The 22,707-nt window shown below is 38.9% G+C and overlaps 1 protein-coding gene across 4 annotated transcripts; it reads left to right on the forward strand.

The window, feature by feature from the left end:
* Positions 1-2,764: 2,764 nt before the first annotated feature.
* On the forward strand, positions 2,765-6,886 carry LOC148036254 (serine/threonine/tyrosine-protein kinase HT1-like). 4 transcript variants are annotated; one of them, XM_087678278.1, is made up of 5 exons: positions 2,765-2,968; positions 3,132-3,537; positions 3,747-4,651; positions 5,482-5,943; positions 6,230-6,886. In XM_087678278.1, exons 3-5 carry the CDS (start codon positions 3,902-3,904, stop codon positions 6,449-6,451), a joined length of 1,434 nt encoding a protein of 477 aa, XP_087534404.1. In that variant the 5' UTR covers positions 2,765-2,968; positions 3,132-3,537; positions 3,747-3,901; the 3' UTR covers positions 6,452-6,886. The 4 variants fall into 4 exon arrangements, with proteins under 4 accessions (XP_087534404.1, XP_087534407.1, XP_087534406.1 ...); XM_087678281.1 differs by having other exon boundaries at positions 3,132-3,396; XM_087678280.1 differs by having other exon boundaries at positions 3,197-3,537.
* Positions 6,887-22,707: the final 15,821 nt, after the last annotated feature.

Here is a 22,707-nt window from a genome sequence, read left to right on the forward strand (position 1 = left end):
CAACATGTGCAAGTGTCAGCCTTACCTCTTTTCTATTCTATGAATACAACACTCTTTACTTTTCCTTTAAAAAGTTTGAAAAGAATCTCTCAACCATGAGGAGAAGGTTATTGTTTATACTATAGAAGCAACTCAAGTTTAATGACTTTCAATCAAAAGGGTCAAGCTCGCTAGACATCAAGAGTTTTGGTATTATTAAATGTTTGACAATTAGGATCTACAAAGTGTATTTACATACATGCATAGATGAAAACACATGCACATGCACGTGCATGTGCCCACGCTCACACACACACACACACACACACACATGAATGAATGCATGCATGCATACATGAACATACATACATACATACATGTGTGCGCACAAGCACACATATGATGTACATGCACATATACAAATATATGTATACATAAATGCATGCATGCATACATGATACAAAAGCATATGCATGCACATATTCGCACATATATAAGCACATGGGTATGCATGCATACTTCTATATATATAATGATGCCCCATATCTATTCATGTCTATAAGTGTAAGTGTGCATGTGTCCATGGACGCTACATATAGTGATGCACGATATGTATTTGTGTGCATATCATCACACATATACACACAACTATAGATGCAAGAGAGAGAGAGAGACTAAGGGTGTGTGTGGGGTGCATGGTTTGGGGGGGAGGGTAGGTTGTATCTAAGCCTAACGTGCATGCACATAATGGGAGAGAGTAGTGAGTGATTGATCCTTTAAAAGTAGGGAAAGATGTAGACATGAGGGAGTTGTTATGTGTACGTATAAAAAGCGAGCTAATAATGCAAAGGACAAGGCTTTCTCAAGGGAGATACCTACACAAAGTGGGGACCAAGAACATTGAGATCCATTAATAGATGTCTCTTTGAAGAGTTTCTTCTAGCCGAAAACCATGAAGGTGCTTTTTAATATTCAAACAATATATTCTTTTTATAAAACCTCATTGGAATCTTGAGGGTGGATTTGGCAAGGTTAGGCCTCTTGTAACTTGGATGTGGGCTTGGATTTATAAGTTTATAGAATCTAGTGCCTTTGCAACCTCATTATTACATCACAAAGCTTTGAGTTGTCATATGTCACAGTTTTGTTTGTCTCCAAAGATGCTTAAAAAGTATGAAGCTTACTATTTTAATCTTTCATGATCCATGGCCTTAAACAAGAGCATTCTTTGTGTCTTTTTATGCTTCTACTCTTTCGAATGTAGAGAAAACTCATAGAAAAAGTGTTGGAAGCCTTTATTTTCATAATGTGAACAAAGTCAAACCCTTATTTTAACAATATCATTGAAATCGTAGATCATGTATTATTGAATAGATACCTAAAAAGTTTTCAAGAAAACACTTGCAAGCGCTACTAGCTAGAGTTATCCTGGAGTGTAGCATGAGATCATGTACCCTTGAAGGTGGGAACGTCATGCTGAGATAAGAAGTCACAAGTCTCCCACTTGTAGTTCTATTATTTTTGTGTGATTGTGTGTCTTTGCACCTTATGTGGCATTGTAAGGCTTATAAGTTATAAGCACTTTCTTTTGGTTCACATGATCTTTCTCAACCTCTCTTTCATTCCTTCTATTGCAAACAACAATCTTAAAGGAGATAGGCCCTATTTTAGCACACCTTACTTCTACATCATATGGACAAAAGACAAAGGTGAACATGAAGGTGAATAGAGCCAACAAATGCTAGAGTGATCAGTTGTAAAACTTGCGATGTATAAACATTGTTTACTATCAGTGTTAATAGCAGAGGTGCTACATAGGTCAGTTTCATACAAGTGTACATAAGGGCTCCGTGACCCATTGTTCATACATAAGGGCAATTGTTTTTTCAGCCAATTGATAATATCTACATCTTAATCCCTTGTTCGACTTAATTTGTATCATGAGGATTGCTAACTTAATATTCTCATTGCTGCACTTTTGTTACTCTTTCATTTTAAAGACTTCTAGTATTTACTACTCTCTCATTTTCAAGCACGTTTTTTTGGGTTAGACATTAGGACACTTTCTTGTGACAACACGCCCCCCCCCCCAACGCCCTCCCCCGGCCCCCCCCCAAAAGGAAAAAGATGTAGGATGGTTAGGATATTTTCTCTATGTTCTTAAAGTTTGACGTCTTCCATAGATAAAAGTTCTCACAAAAACAATAGTAATCTACTAGTTGGCTTTGGCTCTTGCATTGCCTTGTATCATTAGGTATTTTTTTGCAAAATTTTACAAAAATTGCCAACTCAACTATTCGTTTTAAAATTATGCTTATATTTGCAAATAATAAACTAATAGTATTCTAAATGTTAAGATTTAACCTTATTTTTTAAGTTTTTGGAAACTTACTCTACATGTTACCTTGAAAGTTTGCATTCAAATTATGACATTATTAAACCTAAAGAATTTGTGATACGTCTCCAATGTCGATATTGAACCTCAAATTTCATGAACAGATAACATGTGACATTTATTGTCAGAATATCTTTACCAAGGAAATCTTATCCCTTGGTTATTATCGGAGGTAAAAGTTCAATACCAATAACCTGAATTTTGGAACCTTGACTTGCTAGTTTTTAAATGACTTTTTCTCACCTTTCAAATAAAGGTCTCTCGGAAAGGCGAGGAAACAAGGCAAAGCACTCACAAAAAAAGGGGGCTACGATTGCGCCCTGTCTCTCTCACCAACTATTTATTACTGTTTTTTATTTGTGCTTTCGTTTTCTAATCAGTCACCTCACCCAATGACACACACACACTCTCTCTCTCTCTCTCTCTCTCTTTCTCATTCCTGCGCCATATCCTGCCTGATTCAGTATTAGTTCCGCCTCCATAACCGCAACCTTGAATCATCACCATTCTCATCATCATTCAACATGAGCTCTTCTAATCCTTCTGGTGCATCATCAGCGCCTCAATTGCCAAACATCTGCCCCCGCTTCCGAGGTCAGCTTTTCTAGTCTTTCTGCTTCAGATTTTCTTTCTCTTGCTTTTCTCCTTTCGGAAAGAATTAGCGTTAGAGATCTCTTTATGATTTTGTGGGATTGTGTGAGCTTCTTCATCATCCTTTAAATTTCATATTTATTTATGGTTTGACGTGGGATTGCAGTACGTACAACGCTCGGTCTAACTCATACGATCGCTTTTCCTTTTTCTTATGCTTCTGCAATGTAGCTGCTGTCATCTATCCTACTGTAATGCTACAGAAGCGTTAAGGAAGATGAAAATTGAAGGCTTTTTGAAAACGGAGGCTGCTTCTTTCCAAAGGCATCAAAGACAGAGATGCGACTGCTTTCTCTTGTTGAAATTACAGGCAACGAAAAATTTAACGAGAGAAGATTATACTCAGTGAAATCGATTAACGGGAGAGAATTGTATGTGCAATAAGCTTCTTTCTCCCGTTAGTAGCTAAAATTCATCAAGAGAAAAGCAGTTGCGTCCTTCTGGAAAGAAGCAGCCTTAAAGAGGAAATCTTCAATTTCGTTTTCCTGCATGATTTTGTACCATTGCATTATGTAAGTTTCATGCCCCTTTATGATGCGTGGCAGTGCAGTATGTGCAAGCTTCTCTAACCTATGTGTAATTTATGTCTTCTTAACGCTTCCAAATTTTCTCTGTTGTGCTTTTGAAGCAGCCTCAGATCAGAGAAAATTTGGATTTTAAACTTCTGTTATGTTTCGTGTCATTGCAATACGAATAAGTATCTTTGGCATGTTGTTATCAGGTGTAACTCATGAAGAGAAATTATCTGCAAGTGCATGCCTTTCATTGGATTATTGCCACATTGTATTAGGGCAAGGATTGAATCTTGAAGAAAAACTTGTAGATTGAAGGAAAAAAAAATACAGTCTGAAGATAAAGTGCTGAGTTTGCTCTTACATGGAAAAGCTCACCAGTTCTAGGAAAAACCTTCAGGACCAGAGTCAACTTTCTCCCTGGCTTTCTCGGACAAGCTTCTCAAGGGCCATTTATTACAGGCTTGACAGCAACACTATTTCACAGCTCTCTTTTCCCTTCTTGGAAGAGTTTTCAAGAAGCACTAGGAATCAGAAGAAAAAACCTGAAGGGACAAATGCAAGGCAAGAGACGGACAGGAGAATCTGCGCCAACCAAGATAGATATAATAGCATAAGCAGCAGTGGAGCCGGCTCTGCTGAATTTTCAACTGATGGCAATTATGCATCGACATCTACTTCTGTTGATAGCTCTCCTGGTGGTAATCAGCTTCACCGTTCAAGTTCTCTACCATCAAGCAGAGGTACTGTGCCACATAGTGAAGAGTTAAGTGAGGAAGAAGATGGTTATCAGCTAAATAATCCAGAAGGCAATGATGGTATAGATGCAACCCGTGCAGCTTCTTGGTCTGAGTATTTTGCCACCTCGGGAAATGAGTATGCTGTTGAGGAAGCTGAAGACTGGATGGTAGACCTATCTGAGCTGCTCATAGGTCCCAAGTTTGCTTCAGGAGCGTACAGTCGACTCTACCTTGGAAAGTATCGGAATGCTGCAGTTGCTGTTAAGATGCTTAAACAGCCAGTTGGCAACCAGGAGGTTACAGATAGGCTTGAGAGGCAATTCAAACGTGAGGTCAATGTGCTATCGAGAGTTCATCACAGAAACATAGTGAAGGTATGACTTCTAGGCTTACAGAGTAATTTTGAATAGCATTAGCCTTTCTTGCTGCCATAACCTATCCATGTATATTTCACCAGACTTGAAAAGCTTGTATTTCCACTAATACAATCATGCACACTATATCCTAACATGCCACATCTGATACACTGCTGGCTTCAATCACTCCTTTGGTATTGGAAAGTTCTGTAAGAACATATGCTGACTATATGACGTTCTGTGCGCACCACAGAAGTAACGTCTTCTCCTCCCGTTTGGGCAGTAGTGGTCATAACTTAGCCTATTGATATGCAGTTCTGTGAGTTTTGGATTAATTATCAATAAGTTTATGAAGTAGACAACAGAAATGCTTGGTCTGAACGAGTTCCTCATGGTTTTTAGGTGAGAGCATTGACTCTGAAGGGTGACAGAGACCCTAAATAGTTTAACACATTATTGGTCTGAATGAGTCTCTTATGACTGATAATGGTAATCTTGGTAGGTGCTTGTGTGAGTTTCTGATCGATTCTCAATCAGACATCCAGTAGATAGCACAAATACTTGGTCTGAATGAGTCTGTTATGGACTTTTTCAGGAGAGAGCATTGGTTCTGAAGGGTAACAAACACCAAAATAGTCTAATAATTATTGTGTGCCAAGTGCTTGAGTATCTTGTGGACTGACTTCAGGTGAAAGCATTGATTCTGAAGGTAACAGAGACACATAAAATGGTTTAATACATTGTGGTATGTCAATTGCTTGGTTTGAATGAGTCCCTTAGGACTGATCTCGGTTGAAAGCAGTGCAACAAAGACACCTAAATAGATCAATGCATGATTGTCTGTGCAGTTTGTTGGAGCATGTAGAAAGCCACCAGTATGCTGCATCATCACAGAGTACCTTCCTCTGGGGTCTATAAGGGCCTATTTGCAAAATAAACAGCCAACATTTTTCATTCCACTGAAATTGGTATTCGACATGGCCCTTGATATAGCTCGTGGTATGGAGTATCTGCATTCTCAAGGTGTGCTGCATCGGGACTTGAAGTCACAGAATCTGCTCTTGGCAGAGGACCTGACTGTGAAGATCACAGATTTTGGGGTAGCTTGTTTTGAGTCAGAGTGGTATTGTTTAAGGAATGATGATATTGGAACTTACCGCTGGATGGCACCTGAAATGTTCAGTGGTAAGCCTTGTTCCAGGAAAGCAGATGTTTACAGCTTTGGGTTGGTAGTATGGGAGCTTTTGACAGGGCAGGTACCATTTGAAGGCTTATCTCCAATTCAAGCAGCTTTTGCTGTGCTAAACAAGGTACGGATTCCAATCACACCACATTTTTTTATGCACTGCATTCTATGAACAAGAAGCCTGCAGCTTTTGCCTCTTAAACAATGTATGCATTCCAATCAACCGCATCCTGTTAAACAAGAATTCTGCAGCATTTGTTGTCCTAAACAAGCTATGCACTTCAATGACACTGCATGTGACCTGTGCTTTCCCTGCGGCACCACTGCATTCTTCTGATCACTTTGCATACTAAAAGTCTACTGCCATTCATTTGATGGTAGCTGACTAGATTTACCCATGACTGGTGCAGCATGCAAGACCTCCTTTACCACTCAACTGTCCGAGCCCTTTAGCAAATTTAGTTCATCAATGCTGGGCTACTGATCCCAACAAAAGGCCAGATTTCTCAAAGGTTGTTGTAACATTAGAAGATATGAGAGGTAGCTGTCAATCACAAGTTGATTCGACGTTCCTGCCAAGGCCTCACAAACATTCACATCTGTTGTCTCGACTGTTTGGATGTGTAGCATGAGAGAACCTGACTTCTCTCTGGAACTTATCAAGGCCTTATGTCATAAGAGACTTCCAAGTCAGTAAGAGCTATAGCAGTGAAATTGTATACTTTGTGGTTTGCATCCCATCACAATGTTTTTTGGTCTGTGTATCAATTTTGGCTGCCCCCGTTACAGATATACATGAAACAAAAAAAGGGGACAAAAGGAAGTCTAATTTTTCTCCTCTCTCTCAAGTGTAAGGGTTAATAAGAATTAAGCCATGCAAGGAATATGGTTCTCCAATGTTCGATGGTCACGCCACACGGGTAGCAACTTGAGAATCTACTAAATAAAGTTACTCCCTTTTATAGCAGTTATGAGGGTTGAAGAAGGTGCCAAATGCTTCCAGCTCACTTTATTTCATTCCACTTAACGTTTGAAAGGGATGTTAACCATTTTTGAGCTTTTTTCACCTCTTTCAAGGGGCGAGGTAATTCATTTAAATTGAGCCATGTGAGGGAAATGTTTGTAGGCATTTTGAATTGAATTAGTGTAACGGCATTTTGAATTGAATTAGTGTATCTTGCTTGAGCTTATATTATAGAACAAACCATGCATGCCGCATATGTGGCCATCATCCACATGCATCACAAAACACCTTTTTCATAACAAACTTTAGAGCTTTTCCGATCTCATCCAATAGTAAGTTGGTCCATTGAAATCGATGGACGTGAGGGAAATGGGTTTGCAATATTTTTAAGAGAATACATGGTCTCTTACATGTGGCCAACTTTTACTTGGTTCACAAAATACCATTCCAACAAGTGTTTGTCTATTTGATTTTTTGTTGAGTTATATCAACATGGTAGTTGGTAACAAACTCCCTTTCTAGGTTTAGGGATGTTGAGATGAGAGGAATTGTTGATTGCGCTTAAGTTGAATGATGTGGACTTTAATGGCATCACCTATTCTTTTACAAATTTTCCACACTTAAAAGGGAAACCTTGCCCTCAAATAAGTTTCTCCATCTTCATTTGCACGACTCTCTCTTCACCCAATTCCCAATAAGGTAAGCAAATGAAAAAGAAAGTTCAAGAGAGCATATGAGTACTCATTGTAGTTTCAATCCATGTCATCATAGTCCAATTAATTAGAGAGATGTTGTAGATGGTCTCTTAGTGTGCGATGCAAGCTCCAATGGACCTACCTCCATTCAATTTGCAACACTATATTCCAAGAGCAAGCAAGAGAAGAAGAGAAGAGGAGAGCATTTCAGAGAGTAAGGGGAGAAGCTTCTCACGCTTTGGCAAACAAGCAAACAATTTCATTCTTTGATCAACTCAAGCTTATAGAGGGTAGAGAAGAGAGAAGAAGATAAGAGGGAACTTCACAAGTTTGGACATACAAGCTTTAAATTTTCATTAGTTTCAATCCTATGTATAGGTTTGAATAGGAGTATTGAATATGCTCCAACCCCCATCCTCCTGAGATGTCATGTGATCGAGGCATGGCACCCAAAGTACAAGGCCCCCATTATGCCGAGAAGTCTTGTGTGAGCTTGGACAATTACAAGGCTCCCCCAAGTGCTTATGTGGGTCTAGCCTATGGATTGGAAGTAACTTGGGGCACATTGCATCGAATTGCAGGTGTATGAGAGCTATCATAGACCCTTTAAAAGTCCCAAGGGGGACCTGAGTATTATAGAATGAATGGATACTCCTATACAATTATATAGTATTATAGAATGAATATATTCTACTCACAATAGGGATGAGTAGATAACTTCTCTTTCAAAGATTAGGTGATCAAGTCATGTCTAAAACTAGCTCTCCAATGTTTACTTGTTTAAAGGTATACTAACAAATTTCCGCATGTTGGTTTATTGATTTGAAATCAAGTTAGATAGGCTTTTGGTTGATTTGAAAGTGATCCATGTAATAAAATGGTTCTCCAATGCTAAACAATCTCAAATATTTACTAGTAAATTGATTCAATGCATATGAGTGTAGATCAAATCATGCATGCTCCCATTATCTACAGGGGCTCACCTTTTCAATTATTCTGTTGCAAATGTAGTGTTATTTTCATGGTTAAAAGTTGTTGCTCTTAAATTTTGTAAGGAAAGAGTAGTTACAAATGCAATGCTATGGAAATTCGTTAAATAGTATGTCTATTCACTATCATTGAGGTGATTAGGAAAAGTTTTCAAGATTAGGTGATCAAGCAGTGCCTAGAAACTAGCTCTCCAATGTTCACTTGTTTAAAGGTATACTAACAAATTTAGGCAAGTTGGTTTATTGATTTGAAATCAAGTTAGATAGGTTTTTGGTTGATTTGAAAGTGATCCATGTAATGAAAATGGTTCTCCAATGTTAAACAATCTCAAATATTCACTAGTAAATTGATTCAATGCATGTTTTCTTAAGCATATGAGTGTAGATCAAATCATGCATGCTCCCATTATCTACATGGGCTCATACTCACCTTTTCAATTGTTCTTTTGCAAGTGTAGTGTTATTTTCATGGTTAAAAGTTGTTGCTCTTAAATTTGGTAAGGAAAGAGCAGTTACAAATGCAATGGTATGGAAATTCGTTAAATAGCATGTCTATTCACTATCATTGAGGTGATTGGGAAAAGTATATTACACATGGTAATTAGGGTCCACAATAAGTAGAGGTTAGGATCTTCTTTCTTTGTTTTCTTAGAGCTTTATTTTTTCATTATGTGTAGGGATGATGTGAGGATAAAAGAAACTATAGGTTTGTGAAGTTGTTATGTATTAATCCCATAAGTAATTTCTTATGTTTTCTTTCAATAAAATCAATGATAGTGTCACCATTGTTATTGGGGCTACACAAGCAACATGTGGGATTCAAGAGTTTCAACCGCATTGGTTGGTTCTCTCTCAACTAGCCATCTCACGCTTCTCTCAAACCAATCATGTAGTCACCCTTCCAATCTCGAAAGCACAAAATGCAAAATCAAGATCTACATGTAATGAACATATCAATCATAGGAGAAAGCTCCATTTTATCCTTCCAAATTATAAGTTTTTATGCATGTATTGGCACTCGTCACAATGCTTTACAAATCTTGTTACATCCTTGAACAAATTGGGACACCATAACCAGGATTGAAAGACTTTTGAAGCCATCATATTGGCATCAATGTGACTATTAGCTATCCCTCCATGTGCTTCCTAGAGCACATCCTCAATTTCCTGCTCATAGATGCAACTTCAAAGGAGAGTGTCCTAACCCAACTAATAAAGTTGACCTACAATCATTTTCTTCCTATAGCACATCCTTGAACAAATTGGGCCACCATATTTGGGATTGCAAGACTTTTGAAGCCATCATATTGGCATCAACGTGACCACTAGCTATCCCTTTGTATGCTTCCTAGAGCACATCCTCAATTTCATGCTCATAGATGCACCTTCAAAGAAGGACCTCGTAACCCAACCAATAAAGTTGATGTACAATCATTTGGTAGGGTGGGGTCTTAATCGAAAGGAAAATAGTTGTGCCTTTCTTTGCCACATTTGGAGAAGTAAATAGAGCAAGGGTAGCTAAGAGAAAGATTAGAAATCTATGCGAAGGGTCTAGATCCACCTTAGTATATGCATCAAAATTTCAGCTACTCCATTCAATTTAACATGGCATGGAGATTATTTTATTAGTCAATTATATTGGGGATTGAAAGATGATGTTAAAGTTCTTTTGCTCGCTATGCTAAAGGTGCATACATTTAGTGAATTTATCTCTCAAGCAATTGTATGTGACAACCACTTGTTGGAGAGATGACAAGAAAGATGTCGAGGAGCTGTCTTGAATTCAAGAAATAAGAAGACTTTTGAAGACTCAACTAGCCAAGAAGACCAAGTATCTAAGGTAGAGCCTATGCAAATTGATATGATGTAGCCCAAGCCATTGAGAGCTCAAGATAAAACAAAGGTGGTGCATTAATGGATTATGCATGTATTGCAGCAAGTCGAGACACAACTAAATATTATCCTAACAAAGGAAGGACGAGAATTCATGGTGCAAGTACTCCATCATTGTTGGTGGGAAATGTCAACGTCTAGCCATAGTAGAGACCATATGGCTAGAGAAATCTTCAAGAAACCCAAAAGAAGGTCTCTTTCTATTTGTAGATCCAACATCTAGCTTCATGTTACCAATAAAGATTCATTTGGAGGGAAGATAGATAGACAAACAGGCTTTGTTAGACTATGGAGCCATGGCATGCTTCTTGAATGAGAAATTTATAGAGCAATATGGCATACAACTTTTAAGGAAAGAAAAGACGGCATGTGCAGGAGTAATTGATGGTTGATCTCTTGCTTTGGGAGACATCAAGTATGAGACTCAACCCATAAAAGTTACCCTAAGGAGTCTTGTATCCGATATAGCCTTTTAACATCATCCATTACCCAAATAATCCCATTGTTATTGGGCTACCTTGGCTAGAATTATATAACCCTGACATCAATTGGAGGTGTAGAAAGGTTGAATCAAGGCCAGTGCAAAATAATAAAAGGAAGAATTCTTGAAAGAGGTTTAGGTGCGTTGGCTACATATCTCTTGCCTAGCTATAAATTCTTTCTCTATCCAACTAAGTCCTTATTGATCCACAAAAAAGACAAATGCATGTCCAAACTCAAGTTGTAGAGCTCTCATGTACTTACATATTGCATTGTAGTCTTTGTTGCTCAATGGTTTCACAAGTGGCTTCACGATCCAAGTGTGAGTCCTCTTGATTTGATCTGCTATTTCATGGCAATTGTTCCAATCTACAAGTGCTCCATTGTTAAGAGGAAATGTAGAAAAGAAAGATAGATATCCCAACCTCACCTCAACTCCACCTCTCACTATCCAAGCTATGGAAGAAGAAGGGTAAGAAGAGAATACTGCAATGCAAAAGAGAAGCTTCACTCTAGTCTCTCACTCACTGCCTAAGTCTCACACTTTCACTCTCCCTCACTCTCAATAAGATGCTCAAATAAATAAGATGGAAGCAAGAGAAGATAGCTCTCAAAGTTGGCATATAGAATAATGAGCTCCTTTATTCACTTTTAGGTCTTGTACATAGGATTTTGAGTTTAGGGTTTCCTCTAAGAGTTGGGCACCCTAATTTTTTGGGTTTTGGTTGGTCCTCTGTTGATCTATGTATATGCATTACATCAATTGGACCAATCCTATCAAAAGTCAATAAAAGCTTAGTACCCACAATCTCATCTAACTATGGATCTTCTTATAGAACTTTAGGATATTTTACCATTTGCACAAGAGTAAGTTCAATTTTCAAATAATGGTATAAAATAATGATGCAATCATATCAATAATTGGAATATATTGTAGTTGCACATTGTGGATAGCCATGCGTAAGTTAAATCAATATAGCCTAAAATGACTAATTGTCACATAATGTTTCTAGCATATTATAGTTTCACTAGACTTCATTCTTATTTTCCATTCCTGGTTAATATTACTCCCCCCCCCCCCCCCCCAAAGACAGGTGTTAATTCCATGTTACAAATCCTTGTTGATAGCATGGTTTAGCTTCCACGATATGGAATGCTTGGAACATTATATTTTTGGTCTTCGATGAGTGGTAATATTTGTGAAGTGGAATGTTAGGTGGTGCTTTTGGTATAGTTGGTGATGGTGGGTGACAAGACTATTGTTGATTAAGATATCCTTGACTAATAATTCTCAATGGTGGTATAGTTACAAGAAAAGAGTATTAGATTGAAGGTTGTAAAAGAAGGAAAAGTTGGTGTAGAAGAAGGGGTGATAGCAAGAGTTACTTGCAATCTTTTGTATTTGCAATGGAAAACTCTTATGCATTCTCTCCTTACTGGGGGAACTATTAGTCTTTGTTTTTGTCCACAAGACATATATTGTTGATTTGGGAGATAGGTTAAACTCCAAGAAAGCCTCAAGTGTTGTTCCACCCTTGAGAACCCAAATCTTGCATAGGTTATGCGATTATTATGTGAGTATGCATGCATACTTAGGTATTATTGAGATAGAAGATATATCCACTAGTTTTTCATGGTCAGGTTGGTTGATAAAGTAAGAAATGTTGGTAGTAGATGATGGGAGAAATTGTCAATATGTTGAGGAAAATTTTACTTAGAGAAGATCATGGGTAGACACCATATGGACAAGGTGTAATATCTAAGCAAACTTATTTTGAAGAACAAGGTCTCTTGTAAAAGAGTGGGGATAGTCGGGTAGGGCACAAGTTAGCATGAGAATACCCAGTTATATTGACAGGGTATTTAAGGTGTTGAGAGATCCAATTAGGGCATCAGTTATATCAATAATCAAGTCTCTTTTTACCCTCCCAGCTTTCATGGCTTCCCTTCTCTTTCTCCCCCTTTTCTTGTCTTTCTCTCTCTTCTGCTAGTCTTTTGCTCTCTTCTTCCCTCATCTTCTTTCTATTTCTCTTTTCTCTCTACAATCTCTCCCTTCTCTCCTTCTCTCTCCTAGGTCTCCTTCATTATAGTTGGCATTAGAGCCTCGGTCTTTGGTCCCTTCTTCCTTCTCTTTTCTCATTTCCAACTAGATTTTACAAAAAAAAGCCATTGTCACACAGGTACAACATGGACAAGAGCTGTAAGAAGCTTTAATGGAGTACCAAAGGGTGCTTGTAGCCTTTATTCGAGTTCTCACAAGAGCCATGGAAAAGTTGGAGGTACTCAAATAAAATTTAGTAGCTCGTTTTTAACCTTGAAGGAAAGTTTTTAAGGGTTCTGGTTGAAGAAGGCCATATGACTTGGAGAGAGTTTTATCTACAACTACTTTTTCAAAAGAGGGTTGTTGTTCTTCACTCTTGAGAGCTTCCATGGATTCTCAGCAAGAAACCTCCATCTCTCTTCTTGTTCTCCACTCCTAAATCAAAGGCCCTACAAGATCCTTCCTCAGTTGTTTTAGAGAATTTTAAGCACCATCATCAAGTGCTACAAGCTAGTAGGAGGCACCCTCACCAAGCGTTATAGGCCAGCAACAGCTCACTGAGAAACCTATAGGCAGGTGGAGTTCTATAGGTCCTCGATGGTTGATGAAGAGAATCTTGCTATTGATGAACCAAGGCAAGCAATTGTTATCTTTTGGCCACAAACCTGTCCCCGTCTACCCATTGATTCTTTCATACCCATTAATGCTAGTGGGATAAAGGGCTTTGCTACAACAAGGGGGGGGAGGGGGGGATGAGCTAAGGGTTTCCCTCTAATTATTATTTACTAACAATTGAATCCATAGGTGCTACACTCCAACGATGCACGCAACTAAGGCTTTTCCCTATGAAAGGTAGGGTTGATCCTTTCATACACGAAGGGAAACCTAGTAGGTCTTCTCTCTCTCTCTCTCTCTCTCTCTCTCTCTCTCTCTCTCTCTCTCTCTCTCTCTCTCTCTCTCTCTCTCTCTCTCTCTCTCTCTCTCTCTCTCTCTCTCTCTCTCTCTCTCTCTCTCTCTCTCTCTCTCTCTCTCTCTCTCTCTCTCTCTCTCTCTCTCTCTCTGTGCATCATCAAGAAAGTGTAAATGATATTTTCTCTGGTGCATGCATATTGGGGACTACCTTGCAAAATGAATAAATTTATGGTGTGCGCGTTGTCAAAGGGGTTTTAGTCAAAAGGTCGTATCCACCAAGGATCAGAGATGGAACAAAGTAGAGATAGGAGATGGAAGAGAAGAAAAAGAATAGACAAGAGGTAAACATGATAAAGACAAAGCACCATGAATCAAATCAATATGTATTGATAGAACCTAGAATCCCTTGTTTAGCACTACTCAGAAGCAATCTCCAAGCATTTGATCTCCTGGAGCTCCCTCGTAGACCAAAAACGTGGATCAAATCACAACTTCCTCTCTGCTGTTCGGAACCCAAATCTGATGGCTTAGTTGGCTCCGAAAGGGGGATAAAACCGCAAGACGCCTGTTCTAGAATCTCCCAGTTCGCTCCCTCTTCTTCTAGTTCAAAGTGCTGTTTGTCAATTGTGATTGCAATACGCACAATTTTTCCCATCTTTCTTTTTCATGAAAAATCCCAAAATTGGCTGAAAAAGCAACTTACTTTTTGCATGCCACCCTATTCTCAAATTTTTCTTGCATTTTTAGGATATTTACGATAAATAATATTCAAAATATCAAAAATAGGCTAAAATTATTTAAAAATCTAGTATTTTTGAACCATCCATGCCACGGACACTAGCACTAATGACTCGGATGACATTGGCTCTCTAGATTAATAAGAAAGCCGGATGATGATGCATTCCATGTTTTTTCACACTGTGTGCATGTAGTAGCACGACAACGCTCAATTAAAAGGTAACTCTTTCATAGTGACAACCATGGGATGTGGAGGTTAACAGTGAAGCGAGCTAGGGATTGAAGCCAAATAGCGATGCAACAAATAGCGAGTGGGCCACATCCTGAGCAAAGAGCATGAGCATGTCAGAGAGGATGCAACAAGGAATAAATGTTTTTGCACAGTGAAGGGATAGATGCTTATGACCAAATTGGGACATACAGTACTCAAATATTCTATTTAGCTATGCTCCTATCCAGTATGTTTTCTTTACAATTAGATGGGAGGCATTGATGAAGTAGCATTGGATTTCTCATGATCAAATGTTACATGAGGTTAGAGTTGTTGATCAGTCAGCGTGTTCATCATGTCAATGCCTCAAGTTACAAAAGGCATTATATCCTTGAAGTTCTTGTTTCACTGCTCTTTGGGCCGCCATGCGGGTTAGTAGCAGTAGTAATCATACTTGCACTATGGTCATGCATTCATGAGAGATGTGCTATGTCCACACATGATAATGATACAATTGATTTATTTATGGTTATTAGGATTTGAAGGACATCTAACCTTGAGGAAATTGTTGGGGAACTCCATCACTGCAGCACTGGGAGCCTGCACACCTGATGCACCACAAATCCTACAGACTTGTTGCAATCTCTTCTTCATCTTCACTCGAATGATTCTCTTATGTAATGTAGTATTGTGTTCTTTAACTTGTACAACACCAACATTGATTGGGGAATGCTCCATAAGATACTTGAGTGTCCTTCGAGCTGTCGCATGCTGATCTACACCAGCCCACAACATGAGTTATGATGGAACACCATGTTTTGGTAATTAGAGCACTAGTGAGTCTTGCAAAAACAATGAGTTGCTCCTTTGTTTTAGAGTCCAAGGCTGATCTGGCCAAACCGCATTTAGATGCAGGATTAGATGGCCACTTTAGAGAGGGTTTTCCTCATCACCATTGCTACATCCTTGTGAATGCCATGTAGGAACATCTTGACTTCTACAACTTGCATTTTGCTAATTCCCTCTTTCTTGACTCTTGGTTGGGAAATTTTGTAGTTGGATGAGGAATTCCTTGATAAGGTTCTAAATCAATGATGACTATTGATGAAAATTTTGCCATCCAATAAAATTTGAAATTGGAATCTCAATGTCACATATCGCCTTGAAGATGGAAAGGGAAAGTTTGTGACAACATCCACATGATGTAGAGAAGATTTTAGATAGAGCTACTTTTCTAACTATCAGTTCTGAGAGTGCTTTCCCTTGACTTTAGAAGTGGGCTAGTTGAGATGGAGTATTGAAGCATGTAAAGCACCTACTGTAGCAACAATCATGATTGCTACTAGAGGAGTAAAAGGAGATATCATATTGACCAACTTAAGGAAATAGTGAGCCATGGGTGCTTCTTTCAGCATTGGCAAAAGTTCAACTTGAAGAGTAGATGTGAAAAGAGAATTTACATCAGCAACATATTGCACTGCTAGGTTTGTTGTCAAAAATGGTGACATGGGCACAGCCAAAAAGCAGTGTTCTTCATAGTTGTTAGTGCCATGTATCTTCGAGCAAGGTAGGCTACTATGCTACTTGATGTTCCTCTAGGACAACGAGACACAAGAATTGAACCAACAGCATAGTAGAAGTCAATTGACTAATAAGTGCTCCAGTTGTTGGCATCACCATATATTGATGGATGATATGAGCTATGCTTTAACACACCATTCATTCACAGATATGCCTTCCTTCATCTCTTTAATAAAGGATTCTATCAAGCAAATAAAGTTGACCAAAGAATTTCTATGGTACATATGCTCTAATGATGAAGGTTTTCGTAGAGAATTATCAATTTGAATGCCATTAGAAGTAGCCATATTTTCTAGAGAGGACCATTGGTGTTGTACTTTCCATATTACCAATACTGGATTGTGACATTGCATCCATTGACTGCTAAAGAGAAGGTTGCCTATACACTAAAGAGTGAGATCGGTACCTTTTTGAGTGTCAACATTCCTTCACATACCTCTCAACAGACTAGGGGCTTATCAGCCTTTGATCAAAGGCAACTGTATGACTTAGAGTTGTTATTTATCACATTGAACAAGAAGGGATGGTTTTCATGCATGTACAAGCTGACTTGTAAGCATGGTTGAGTTGTCTTCTGGCACTTTTTGACCATACAATAGTACTTTTGAGGTTGAACTTTGATTATTAGAGTTTGAACTCCATCACACCAACAAAGAGACAATAGTATATGCAAAAACAAATTAATCATGGCTCCTAGTTCTAGTTCATTTTCTCACTCTTGGCATCCCCAAATGAATGCATTGAATGCTACTCTATGGCGACAAGAAGCTCTTCCAGCTAAGAGCCACAATAAACTACTTGAGTAAGACAATCAATTCATGTCTAAGATGGTCTGAGTGATCTCAACCATCTCAATCACCAACATGCAAACCAAGGCAATCCTCAATGACGAACTTGCAGCCCCCCTTACAACTCAAGTTGCTCAATTGGTAATGCTTAAAAGGATGGATTAGCATGATTATGAGCAACAACATGGTCATTCTCATGGAAATTATGAGTACCATGATCGTTGGTATGGATCTAATGAGAAAAGGCAGTAGCATGTGCCTACTTACGCATATGATGATTGTGTGTATTTTGAGCAGCAGCATGCATCTGATGAGTATGCACATTCTTATGAGCTACATTCTAGTCGCATACATGGAAAACCATCTAGATAGCCTTCTGTACATGGGCAGACTCATGCAAATGTATACAAGTATGTACATGGGGAGCAACATCACTATCAATAATGGAGTGCTCGATATCATCAATCACTTGATCATTACTATGAGGAGCATGTGCACCCTTATGGGCAACATGATACTTCTCACCAACGATACCATGATGAGAGCATTTCATTGTAGCTTCATGAGTAGGTGCCCCCTCAGCCCAAGGCCCTTAACTTTGAATGCCCACTAGCAGTAGCCATGAATGTGGGACTCATGGACATGCAATGCCTAGGGGTTGATGCAGTGAATGCAGTAGTGATTGTAGTCTCATCTGCTCCAGTTCTACATGGCATAGTGGTTCCCAATGAGTTTATGGACAAGTTAGTGCATGCTACCATGTGGGTCAGTGAGGATCTTGTGCCACCATCAGTGCTTGAAGATGACACCATGAATCAATTCTATGATACAATGGATGCATTGGATCACAATTATCCTTTTGACCTCAGTGGTAGTATGGAGACCCATGCTTGTATGGAGGATGATCCTTATGCTCTTGATGGTTATTATGTAGGTTATCCATTTGATCCCAGGGAAAGAAATGGTTTTGGAAAAGCTCTACCTTGATCAACATTTCACGAGTGTAGCCCTCCCCCCTACTTCAAGGGTGCAATTTGAATGAGAATTAGCTAACTTTGCCCTAGTTTGCATTGCATAAAACTTACAGAGAGCACACTATTTTAGAATAGTTATTACTCTACATTAATGAAGTCAAGTGACATCTATATGGGCTGAAAGTATCCTTCAGGAGATCTATTTTGACATGTCACACGCCTCAATCGAAGTTTCCCATAGGAAGTTATGACCAATTTTCTCCCAACAGGCCTGTTCTAGACAACATGTTGTCCACTGTTTGTCAACCCCTAATTGTTAAGAATGGGTGGGGGACCAAACTCATGTGCTATCAATTGCACATGTTGTATGCATCATATACATATTTGTATGCCCCAATTCCATAAGAGATTGTACTTTCCCATACCTATATTCTCCTTTAAAATAATATATCAAATACATGCTTTGTGGAGTGCTCACACAAGGCATGGGGGGAGATTGCACCTAATTAGTCTTTTGCTTCATGTCGTGCAAGTCTTCTCTCTTTTTTTTTGTGCAAAAGTAGAGTTCTTTTGTTCTTGAGGACCTTCCGGTGCTCACTACGCGCGCATACAACGTCCGATCTGTGCACCACATACGGTGATATATATATTCATTCTTATAATGAGATATGAAAGGTCTTGCAAAAGACTTGCACAAAAACAGATATGTGTATTTGTATAATTTATGTGCTAAGAAGAAAACTTGGTAAAAGTGAATGTTATGGAGGATGGCATGCCCAAAAATCCATTTTCTAGTATGGTCGTTGCATTTGCTAACATATATGCAACACCATATTTCAGCATGGCTTGGTGTATGTGCGTGCAATCCAGGAATCTATGATACACTCAAGAGATGACATGTGGTCCCAGGCTCCCATCAGCAGGTGCAATTTTATTTTGATACTCTAGCCTATTATCACGCTGCCACCTCATGCCTTAATGCATATGCCTAACTAACCATGGTTGGTAAGCCTATTCCATAATTTTCATGCTACCATTAAGACGAGGGCACTAAGTCATAGTACATTGGGTCAGAATTTTGTAATCTTATCCACTGCTTACAATCAAGGACTCATGTTACTGGATGGAATAAAGACCATTGTATATTCTCATTCTCATCACTTCCCTATGCTCTACACTTCAATGGTAGTTTCATTCCCAAACCATATAGTAGATCTATTGTGCTTCACAAACCTACCGTAGCACTCTCATACCATAGTGACTAGCGATGATATTTTGTGCCTCGCGTGGCCGTAAACCTTGAATGTATGCTACTCCAATAACTACATAGCTGTAGAAAGTTGCTATGGAGATAATGAGATACAAAGGTCGTGCGAAAGGCCCATATTAATGCCATGAGGCATATTCCACGATGGATTCCATGAGGTTTTGCGGTGGATTTCGTAAAATTTTATTTATTGCCGGGGCTCATACACAAGGTGGATTCCTTGTGCGAAAAGTCGATGGGGACGCCTGTCCTTTTCGAGCGTCTTGTTAATTTAATGTGCAAGTGGGTGATTCCATAGCGGGCGATTCCGCAAAATACATATTCAAATTAATAGACATTTATGAGTTTAGAGTGCGCACTTGTAATAAATTAAGGTTAGGATTGAATTCTAACCAATTTATTTATTTTGTAGCTGAAGACTACTAGGTATTCACTTTTGTCAGTTTAATTTTATTATTTTCTAACAATTGTGAATGCTTCAGTTGATGTGTAGAGCAGGCAAGGGTGGCGTTGGGAAGCACTGGGCAATAGAGTGTATTCAATTTATTTAGAAGAATTTATCATTTTTGATGGGCGTGCATCTTAGGTGTGGCACCAATATTTATTTTGACGCGCTTATTTATTGAAGCGCTTGACATTTATTTATTATTTTGTATGCGCATGGGCGCATGATTTAAATATTTGTTATTGAACATTGTATTTGGGCACCGCTTGACTCTTTGGCCTTTAGCATCGGGATGGAATGTAAAAGAGTGGGGATAGACGGGTAGGATATAGGTTAGCACGAGACTACCTAGTTATATTGAGGAGATATTTAAGGTGTTGAGAGACCCAATTAGGATATCAATTATTATCAATAATCAAGTATCTTTTTACCCTTCCTTCCAGCTTTCACGACTTCCCTTCTCTTTCTCCCCCTTTTCTTATATTTCTCTCTCTTATACTACTCTTTCTCTCTCTTCTTCTCTATCTTCTTTCTCTTTCTCTCTCCTCTCTCTACAATCTCTCCCTTCTCTCCTTCTCTCTCTTAGGTCTCCTTCATTATATCTCCTAGTGGTTGCCATTGCTCGTGGAAATTGTAAGAATTGATTTCTTTCTCAAAGTGCCTTTTCACCTTGCTTTCTTTATTAATGTGTTGATACTATGGTAAATGAGAAGTAGAGAGAGAAAGTTAAGTGACTCAAGGAGACAAGTCCAACCATAGGTTAGTTTGGCTCCCTAGGTATCTCCTACCTTGGACATGCCCTAAGTAAGTGTGGGGGAATGGGGAGAAGGGCTAGGGGCTTAGAGATAGATCTAACTAGATCCACTAGAGATACCTAACTTAAGGATCCCTAGGTGCAATGGAGTGATCATGCATGTATATTTACTTATTTGTTTAGTTATTTATTTTCAAATATACAAAATTTCCATACAATGAGACTTTCAAGTTTACAAAAGTGACAAGAAAGTATTATAGATTGAGAGGTTGAACACGAGAACGATTCTAGCTCTTCATGAGCCTTATCATAGTAGCAAATGTTGTTGTTTAAGAATCTCATGCATTGATAAGGATTAGAGTTTCTAAAGGAGCAATTCACACATCCTTTTGACGACCTTGGCAACTTTTGAGATGGATGTCAAGGTAGTCTTCCATCTTCTTGATGTTGACTATCTTCTTGCATGCCCTTAAGGTCAGCTTCTAACACTTCTACACTTTCTTGTATATGCAACATTTTTTGTGTTTTTGATATCTTCTTTAGACTTGAGCTTTACCACTTGTTACCTATTTGTCTTACATTCACTAAATAAAACTTGAGTTGACTCTAGATCCAAAAATAAAAAATGTTGAGTATGAATTAAAAATTTACCACATTATGTATGCCATGACTCATCCCATACATCCACCCCCCTCTCTGGCACAAAAATGCTACAATGCTTTTGAGCATTGAGGTATTATTGTTTTTGTGATGTGCATGGATTTTTATAGGTAAAAAATTATTATACATATGAATTGATTATTAGCTATAACATGTGATGACCCTGAAGCTAATTGACTCTAAGTGTGTGTTAACCCCAGTTCGAGACGGAGAAAAAATAAGTCAAGAATGTAGATGCAATAGGAGAAGCAGAATGGAGAATAGCCAAAAGCACAAGGGCAGCCTCAAAAATCAAGTCAAAGGCAAAGGCACATTTTTAAATGCAAGGCAGAGCCCCTGAAACTTTTGTAAAAGAGCGGCAGGCTCCCTCTTGTGCAAATTGTAAGGGTAGATGGGCATTAGAAAGAAATAAGAAGATAGGAGGACAATGGGAAAGAGGACCTAGGCCATGGTGGGCCATGTAAAAAAGGGGATGAATACCCAAAAGGAATTAGGGTTTTGTATATAAACTCAAAAAGTGAATGAGAAGCTCATTCTTTAGTGTGTGGAAAAGTGGACCCATCATCTTCTCTTCTCCTTCTTGCTTGCTTGTGTGTGATTGAGAGAGGGAGTGTGAGAGTGCGAGGGAGTGACTATGTGAGGGGGTGAGGGATCTTGGAGGTGAAACTCTCCATCATCTCCTCTCTTCTTCTCTTCCCTTCTCTTCTCTTGTCTCATGTGCAGCTATGGAGGATGGAGGCTTGAGGATGCTTGAGTTCGCATCTTGAATCGTGGAGCTACTGGTGTGCTTGAAGGAGAAGGCAACTAATTCGAGCATCAAGGTAAGCTCACTACACCCTAGTAGGATCGAAGGTGTGTCGGCTAGGTGAGAGATAGCCATAGGTGTTCACTTGAAACACTTGAAATAATAAGCGGTCCGTGGATCTTGGTGGTTGAGCATAAGCTTACCTCTAGATTTTGGTTCCATTGTCGAGACCAATGGATTCAAGATTGAGCACTTGTGCACCTCAAATCAAGTGACGAAGTAAGGGTTTCATCCTCGAACAAGAGCTTGAGATAGCTAGGAGAGTTTGGGCTTTTAATCTTTGCAACAAGTATTTTGGTTTTTCGATAATTAGGCAAGTAGAAGAAATCATTTAAGTATTTTACTTTCGATTTTTGTTGCATTTAGAGTAGGATAGGATTGAGAAATCGAAGCAGGAAGCTTTAGGATTGCTATTATGAAATAGGCCCAAACAAGGCACAAACAGGGAAAAAATGGGAAAAAAGAGTGCTTAGAGGTGTTAGAGTCACATGGGGAGTGATTAGGAAGATTTAGGTTGATTCTAGCAAGGGTTGAAGACCTTGGGAAGTAAAGCGAGACCTCATATTCACTTGTGGCATTGAGAGAGAGAGAGAGAGAGAGAGAGAGAGAGAGCTTGGACAACCAGGGTTTCCTATGAATCAGTGTTGTTAGCACATTCCAAGTATATATAACCTTGCCTTGTGTTCATTTG

Source organism: Lygodium microphyllum, chromosome 5 (assembly GCF_053477565.2).
Source record: "Lygodium microphyllum isolate KBCC chromosome 5, Lygodium_microphyllum_v1.1.10, whole genome shotgun sequence".
Taxonomy (NCBI): Eukaryota; Viridiplantae; Streptophyta; class Polypodiopsida; order Schizaeales; family Lygodiaceae; genus Lygodium; species Lygodium microphyllum.